This window comes from Convolutriloba macropyga, chromosome 7, assembly GCF_964194025.1.
Source record: "Convolutriloba macropyga chromosome 7, txConMacr16.3, whole genome shotgun sequence".
In the NCBI taxonomy this organism is placed as follows: Eukaryota; Metazoa; Xenacoelomorpha; order Acoela; family Convolutidae; genus Convolutriloba; species Convolutriloba macropyga.
This window is the reverse complement of record NC_134474.1, coordinates 14,391,489-14,400,516: the sequence shown is the minus strand read 5'-3', so window position 1 is coordinate 14,400,516 and position 9,028 is coordinate 14,391,489. Positions and strand designations below refer to the sequence as shown.

The following is a 9,028-nucleotide window of genomic DNA, read 5'->3' as shown; positions in this document are numbered from 1 at the left end:
AAATATACCATGCGGGCTAAACGGGGGATCTATTTTGCTCCCCCCCTCTGTTTTTTGTGCCCCCAATTTCATTTTATGTGTTGTTATACAGCATGTTATGTAAAAAACCGTACGTGCGCTTGGTGTCGTAAAAGCTGGAGGGGGACAGAATAGGTTCAATGGGGGCTGTATGCATATTGGGGGCTATTATTTTTCGGTGAACGATGGGAACCCAAATATCGATTTTTTTGCTAATCGATCATATTTCTGGAGCGCTATGACATTAATGGGGCTGAAGTGAAATGCCTCATATTGCTGGATATTGCACGTGTCAAACTATAAAAGGTGAAAAATACTCAAAAGTCAAATATTTTGAGATTCGCAATCGTAAAAAGTTGGTTAGAAAACTACGAGAGTAACAAAGACATAACACGACAAAAATAGCAATGGAGTTTAAATAATAACTAAGCATATTCAAATTTACAATAACACATTGGTAATAAATGACAGCTACAAAAACATCAGGACGCGTATCAAAAACTTCGGAAGAAACAACCATTTCATCTACCCCTAGAGCATCAAGGCCTACAGTTGCGTGGAAGATGCGATCAAAGCACGCCGACAAAGCCAAGACTCGGTCAGATGACAAATTAACCAGATCAAATTCCGCCAAGTCAAGTATTTCAGGCACCTCATCTAGTAGAGTAGTTCTGAATGGCAAGCCAGGTTAGCAACTGTGTCCTTAGTACTTAAGTTTAGAAGATAATAACGGCGCGAAATCGGATCCATCCAGTACCTAATATACGCACCCCCCCCCCCCCCCCCCAAAGAGTTACAGAGCATATGCCATTTAATTCCTTGTCCTAATTACATGGGCGTGACCACAAATAATTTTGACCCAACGTCTGTTCGTACATCGACAAACGGTCTAATCATGGCCAATATCGGTCTTATCATACTTTACATCGGCCGACCTCGGTCTTTTCTCTGTTTTTCAACTTTGTTGAAGATCTGGTAGAAGGCAAAATTTTTTTTCCGAAAATATAGATACCCAAGATTTCATTTTTTTCAAAATAGATGCCCAATCCTCTGTAAAAGCTAAGCTTAGCAGCATCGCAAAAAGCAAACAAATAAAAGAATTAATTAAGAGATTGTCAAAAGTTCTAAGTTGAATCCACGTTAGGGGACCCAAAAACCAGTTATGTTGATCAACTGATAACATCCATAGTAATTTTCTCCCAATATCATCTGCTTTGTAACGGGTTGCATAACGTATTGGGAGCACAAACGGAAAAAGATTCAATGAGCTATTCTGGAATTGCACGAGGACTGCAAATTCATAACGCATGAGGGGAGTGGCACAAACGGAAACAAACCAAATAAAGGGGGGCCACAATTTCATGGGACGCGCTATAAGGGGAAAAGCCGGGATGGGATCTATCTTGTTTGCCCCCCCCCCCCAGTGTTTTTTGCCCCCACGTTACAAATTATATGTTATTTTATAGCACGTTACTATGTAAAAAATGGCACGTGCGCCTGGGGTGCGTAAAAGAAATAAGCGCCCATTAAGAGGGCCAAAAAAGAATAGATCCCCGGGATGTTTTCCGTTTGAGCCCCCCCTCCCCAGTACGATATGTTTCCAAGGTTACAGGGCACGTGTCATTACATGGCAAATCATTATGTAAAAGTACGTGCGTCTGAGGGGTGCAAATAATATCCACCAACTAAGCTGGGCGGTGGGTACAAACGGAGAAGATCCCAAAAAGAATGCGGGGCGGAAGAGATCAATCAGAACCAGACGTTTGAGCGCTCTAAACAGCCAATAAATTTCCTGGCAGTGTTGTTACTCGGACTGTTTACCATATCAATTAACAACAGTTCAACTGATCTTTTTGTCTTCCCCAATCTTAGTGGGTATAATTCTTTTACAACCCCAAGGCGCATAAATAATTTTTCTCAAAGTAGCGTGCCAGATAACAACACATAATTTGCAGCTGGGGGCACCAAAATACTGGGGGCAATACAGAATAGATCCAGTTTATCAACCAATATTGTCAATGAAAAAACATATCTTTTCCGTCTATGCCTGCCCCCAGTTTAGCGGGTGCTTAATATTTCCAACCCCCCCCCCCACAGAAGCACGTGACATATAATTTTACGTAACATTTACGGATTTACGTTCCCTCCCCCTTAGCCGAAGCATATTTGCACCCCCAGAGGCACGCGCCATACTTTCACATTCATTTAATTGTCTTACCTATTATAGCCCCCCGAGCTCAGTCGGCTTGTAAACTATAGCCCACCAGTTGAAATTTCGAAATACCCGAATTTTCAATACCAGTTATTACAATTACTTCCAATGTCAAAAATCAAGGCCGGAGAGCCACAAAAACACGCGCAGGAATTAGCGGAAAAATGATTTTCAAAAAATCACATGAACATGTCCATCATAATTCATTTCACTTAGTTTCTCGTCACCGCGTTTCATTTTCTTACACTGTGTTCTTACAAAAAGGCTCCAATGAACTTGATGAAATTTGGGGTCTACTCTGTTTTGCCCCCTCCCTCAACTTGGTGAGCATAAATCTTTTATGACTCCAAGGCGCAAGTGCTATTTCCTTACAAAGTAACACACACACACACACACACACATATATATATATATATATATATATATATATATATATATATATATATATATATACAACAAGATAAAATTTTTAACTAGGGGTCAAAAAACACTGGGGGCTCGAATCAGATTAAATCCCAAAATTGTAAACGGGAAAACTGTAGACTCGCAAACATAAAGGGAAAGAATAACAATATTGCAAGAGTATGAAACGATTTCCCAAGTGAAGCATTGCCCAAACGATGATGGAATGCTGTCCTGACAACAAGAAAGATGGCGATGCAGAATAAGAGGATGCCGATTGGTTTATAGTATTAGAAGGGGAACTTGGCTTGCTGAATCTCGAATGGGATTTGATAAAATTCCTATGTTCACATACGCAAAACTATTGCAAAACCAGCTGGGAAGTTTAAAAAAATTACAGCTGTCGACTTCAACAAGTATATGAGAGAGAATTGCAAATGGCTGATGACTGACAATTCGGCAAAAATCGGTGGCCAATACTGAACTGTAGAGATAGATCCGAGCCTCTTCTCCAAACGAAAATACATCAGGGGCCAAGTGTACCCACAAAATTGGGTTATTGGAAGTATATGTCGTGAAACAAATGAAGCATTCGTGGTGAAAGTTGAAAATCGAAATTCTAATACGCTTATAAAGTGCATAGAAGAATGTGTAGAGCCAGGTTCAATCATAATTTTGCATTTATGGTCCGCATATGAAGTTCTAGACAAGCATCCATCTTACAGCCATGAAACGGTATACCATTGGGAACACTTTGTGGATCCAACTACGGGTGCACACACTAACAGCGTGGAATCTATGTGAAGGGATGCACCAGCAAAAAACAAAAAAATGCATGGACTAGTAGGGATATGATAGATTCATAATATCTTGGACAGTTATTGTTCAGAAAACATGTTTCGCGGAGCAAGCTTGCCCCATTCCATGAAATAAAGACGGCGATTGGAGGGTTCCAGCATGCCATACTGGAACAGAACAAAAAATTTAAACCAATTATTGCAACCATAAAGGTTGACGTTGGATGCATGTGAAATGTTTTTGTTAGGAAGAGTCATAATTTTATGGTAGGCTATAATGGGAAAGACTCGATTTGCTACGTACTGACACCTGCTCTGCAGCTGGGGCGCATAACGTACTGGAGAGGCACAAACGGAAAAGGTATATGAAGACAAGTTTTTTGATACGATATCGTTTGGCCATTGTGTTTGCGTGCCCAATATAGCAGATTGATTATAGTCCTAAAGTTTCATAAGTGGCTTTCTCATTTGGGGGTAAGGTATAGCTTCCCATTATAGTGTTACGATAATTAGGGGATTATAGACGAACAGTTAGGGGAGGGGTCTATGATGCGGGCGGGCCACTAGACAAACGGTTTATATTTTTTGGTATTTTTTCCGTTTGCGCCCCCCAGCTTAGTGGGAGCATATTATTGCTATTTTGACCTAATCATTCAATAGGTAATGAGGATCTTTTCCATTTTTGCCCCTCCCAGTACGTTATGCTCCTCCCAGTTACAGAGTACGTGTCATTGCATGGTAAATCATTTGGAACGTGCGTTTGGGGAGTGAAAATAATATGGAACCACTAAGCTTGGGGGGGGGGGGGGGAGAGATCCGGTAATGGCAAGTATTCTGTAGCTGGGGTGTAAGATATATTTGAGGGGGCACAAACGGAGATGATCCCGTTTCCGTTTGTGCTTCGCACTCCCAACTGAGCTGCAACCTCACTAGGCTGTGAGGCTACAAAGACATTGAATGTCCTCGACTATAGGGGAAGGGGGATGAGGGCTCTTCAGTCGAACAAAACAGTCCCAGACGAAATAGTCCCAACTAAACAGAGTTAATAAACATATGAATATTAAATAACACAGAAACTCATTTAGTTATTCATGTTATGGTATGGCATTGAGAGTTGATTACAACAGAGCTAGTTTTGCCAATTTATGCATTTTGATCCAAGTTTTTTTGGTTAATCATAATTCATATCCATGAAGCACAATGCGTTCAGAAGCTCTACGCATAGATTATGTTTTTTAATTGTTTCTAGATTGTATTTACAATTGTTTTGATATTTATTCGTGACTATTTTGTCTGCGACTTTTTTGTCTGCTTTTATTGGACTATTACGCCTGGGACACTTTTGTCAAGAAATATTTTGAAATTTGGTACTATTTTGTCTGGAACTGTTTTGTCCGGACATGTGCTATATGAAAGAAAAAATATTTTACCAGTTCGAGAAGCTGTAAGTACCCTAAAAAAATTCGCACCATTAATAACTGATGTCTTTTATCGGGTCTTTTCCATCATAGCCCCCCCATGAAATAATACCCCCTCATTATTGTATAATTACCATGATTTGGGGGGGGGGCTATAGGGGGCTCTAAGCTGGGGGGGGGGGGCTATAGGGGGCACTAAGCTGGGGGGGGGGGTATAATGGGAAAGACCCTTTATAAAAACTGTAATTTAGCGAAATTTAGATAGCACAGAGTATATTATAATAGCACTTGTAGTTGATCAAATATTCCTTCTGAAAAATATGTACTTGGCGGACAACACTTTCTTTCAAGGTCAATGAAGTGTCTATTTGTTTTTTTAAGGGGCCACTTGACCACGTGGATAGATTTTTAATAACCAATCAATATTCAATATCAAACAAGCAAACAGATCCAAGTGCACTTTTCTTTCAGTAGACAGTTCGACCCGGAAAGAAAAAGGCCAGTCTGAGAAACAATCAAGTGTTACCAGCAGAAAGATGCAACAAAAGTCAGTGCGTAGCAAGAGTGAGGCTGGGAGCAGAGGTGACGCTATCAGCCGCACATCTGTGGGTGCGAAAGGTGGTCGGATCTTTACTTAAACTTAGCATTCCGTTTGTTGACTTAACAATGACTTTTCGAGTCGGGTATCCTTCAAAACAACTTTAAATCCGTACCCTACGACACTGAAAAGTGTGCGTTATTTTATCGCTTTTTAAAAACTGAGAACAAAATTGTTCCGTATATGCGTCATTTGGCCAATGTACATGGTTCACCGAAAATTGAAGTCATGGCAATATTCTCCAGCCCGGTAATTTTCTTCAATTCCGCTTCAGCGGTAAATGTAGCCACCGTTGCCTGGAGCTTGCTTGACCAAATCACGCAGCCTTATTCCTTATTAAGTCTAACGAAGAAACCACTCGTTCCCTTTCCTTGAGTCAATACTACCCGAATCGGAAAAAAAACGCCCGTTTCAAAGACCTTCCCGGAATTACGATAAACAAGCGAAAGTCCTTTGTGCCCCTTAGACAATGGAGCACCCTTTCTCTTTTCGCTGCTACCCAGTGCTCTTGTTTTGGTGATCCAAGAAAACAGCTCAACTAAGACAAAGAGTAGAAAAAGCTGTCGGGTCGTGTGCAGTTTGCCCATTAGTTTAAAATGCCGACTACGCCTCGATAGTCCAGGCCCACTTTCAAATCGGAGTACTAGACAAATCGACAAGCGAATATTTTTGTTCTGTTACCATTGGAGTTTTTTCTGGTTTGCAATCCGCATCTAAAACTTTTTTTAGAAGAGCATCAATGTGTTTTTCCTACCTCAAACTGATCCCATCCTCTTCAAATTGAACTTTGAGTTCTACAAATCATTGTGATTCTGAAGACTTACTATAGAGTGTATTCTTACTTAGAGTTAGTATATTTAGAGTGTATTCTGAAATTGCCTTCCAATTCTTTTCAACCTATTCATTAAAGTCAAGAGTTTTTTCCCCAAAAACAGTATGTCATCCAAACAGACACAAACAAATTGAACATTATCTCCTCATCTGCAGTGTTCATTTATGCATGATGTGAAACCTATCATAAACAAAAAAATCAAGAAGTGCCCGATACCAATCCCGTCTTAATGGTTTGAACCCGTACAAGCTAAGCGGTTGCTTGCTATAGTTTACTGTCGTTTGGATCCGTCACTTCGAATCAGTTAGCTTGCTTACGAAAAATATCTTCCTCTATAACCGCATTAAGGTATGCCCTTTTTATGTCAAGTTGTAGAAGTTTTTTTCTCTAGTGCTGCGAGCCAGAACATCAGCCTAACAGATTAAATATGGGCTGTTAGAGAGTAACGTCAACCCTCCACCTGCGAACAACCTCTCGCAACGAAGCGAGCTTTACTTGCTAGTAGCCCCTTAACCATTACACTTTACTGCAAAGTGCCACTTACCCTTGAGTGGTTTTACACTTTCCGGTAATTGTTAAAATTTCCAGACTTGGTTCGGCAAAAAGATTTATATTCTACTTCCATGGCAGACATCACCTCATTTGAGGAGAGTGGACTGTTGACAATCGATGCGGATCAGCCTCTAGGCATCCTGCCATCAATGACGCCTGACCGAACCCAAAATTTATAATTAGATTACTGTCCATATTTCCTACACCTTATTACTCTCATTGACACTTTCCCTGAGAGGTAAACTTTTCTCATTGAAGCTTGCGCTGCTAATTATAGTTACCATGAGCCAGCCATTCTCCTGCTTGAATCCAATTATATAGGTCTTGCTATTATAATCAAAACCTAGAAGCGCACTCAAGTTTGCTTGTCTGACATATTTGGCCCCAATATATTGTTTCTCAACAAAAATAAACACCTTGCAACCAAAAACTCCTAGCAACCGGCGAGTCACAGTGAAAACTACAACTGTTTCAAACACGTTTAACACAGAGCTCAGCAATAGTGTCTACGTATGGCTATAGTCAGGAAACAAATAATGCTAGTCGACGGAACTTAATAAATCTTGGGTGTGTTGCGTGTGATTGCACTTGGGCTCCAGCAAGTGCAATCAGTCTTTAATCGATCAAGTACTAACCATGGGTTTAATCGTTTGATTTCTGATAAAAAAGAGGATGACATAAAATTTTCTTACTACAGAATTACTAGTGATTTAAAATTACTATACCTCCTGAGAAAGATAACCTATCCGATTTTCTTTTTTGTGGCCTTCTCAAGTTAATGACACTTAATTTTATTATAATTATTAGCATTTTTATTTTCAATAGTGATACCACAGACCAAGAAATTAATAGACTGTATATTAGCCTGTAGCACTTCATCAAATTGTACGGACTGATCGGGAAAAAAATGTTTCTTGAAAACCTCGTTTAAGCAATTCCTCAAAAATTGATTCTTTTCACTATTTTCTTTGTGAATAAAAAAAGTTCTATACTTGACAGCAACACAGCTTAGATAATGTTTTATTGAATTCTGTCTAAAACTTCGTTAGCCCGGAAAGCATTCATGTCGCCCTTAGATTATAAAAAAAGTTTTGGTTCCTTGTTTAATATATGACCCAAACCTACAAAAAATGGGACGAATTTAAAATGGGACAAGTTTCGAGCACCCAGGATTTTTGGAATAAAAAACATGCTATGCTTCACATCAACCATATTACTTAAAACTAAAATGAAAGCCATATATGGTTAATCCAAATCCAGGTAGTAAAGATCCGGTAGTAAAGGAGGGCAAGTACGTTCGAAGAGCCAACAGTCCAAAAACAGGAAATTGACTCGTACAAACAGCCTGGCATTGACAAGTACCAGTGACAAGGGGACCGAAAGAAGTCGAGCTTCAGTTAGAGGCGACGAGCCAAAGACGTCCAAAAACCGAAAATCTGGTCAGCAGAGGGAGCAAAAGTCATCAAGTGCTAGGAGCAAGGCCTCGAAATCGTCTCAGAGCAGGTCTAAAGGGGGGAAGAGTAAAGAGAAAAAGAAGAAGTTGGTACTGATTGATGGAGGAATTTACACTCGGCCAATCTCACAGTGAGATCAGTTTTGGAAGACATACATTTTGAGACCGTGATTATGTCAATTAATAGAGACTAAAAGTTATGGAAGTTGTAATATTTTAATAATGGGGTTTTATATTCGGCTGAAACTAAACAATTCACATGCTTGAGCCTACTCAGTAAGATTGAAATCTTTTACAATCTCGGTTAACTGGGAGGGTTATCTGCTAAGACTCTAACAAGATTCGCGCGTGCCTCTTGCATGACTATATGCATCAACTTGAATTACAAGACTTTTAATAGATGGCCGTTAATCTTGTAAATACATGCATACACAATCACATTTGTACTTTCGAACCTATGCGGAACATCGTAGGTCCATCTTGACCCAAAACAAGATTAAAAGCAGTCAGTGCTTTCAATTTTTCTAAAAATGGACATCGTACTTTTATTCCAACTTTAGCTCACGAAAAAAAGTCCAATTTAAGCAGACGTGCTTCCACCAACTAAATACTTCAACCTGCATGAGAAATTGCATGCACTTACATGACACGTGTCAAATCAATAAAGAAGTCCTCTCACTTTAATCACGATAAAATGTTTGTAAATGTTATTGTACGCTTCATTCATTCAATTACATTTTGATCCC

The 9,028-nt window shown here is 39.7% G+C and overlaps 1 protein-coding gene across 2 annotated transcripts; it reads left to right on the top strand.

Moving 5' to 3' along the window:
* Window positions 1-305: 305 nt before the first annotated feature.
* LOC142342112 (uncharacterized) lies at window positions 306-8,562 on the top strand. Of its 2 annotated transcripts, none has more exons than XM_075393304.1 (3): window positions 306-705; window positions 5,322-5,465; window positions 8,113-8,562. In XM_075393304.1, exons 1-3 carry the CDS (start codon window positions 483-485, stop codon window positions 8,415-8,417), a joined length of 672 nt encoding a protein of 223 aa, XP_075249419.1. In that variant the 5' UTR covers window positions 306-482; the 3' UTR covers window positions 8,418-8,562. The 2 variants fall into 2 exon arrangements, with proteins under 2 accessions (XP_075249419.1, XP_075249418.1); XM_075393303.1 differs by having other exon boundaries at window positions 311-705; window positions 5,319-5,465.
* Window positions 8,563-9,028: the final 466 nt, after the last annotated feature.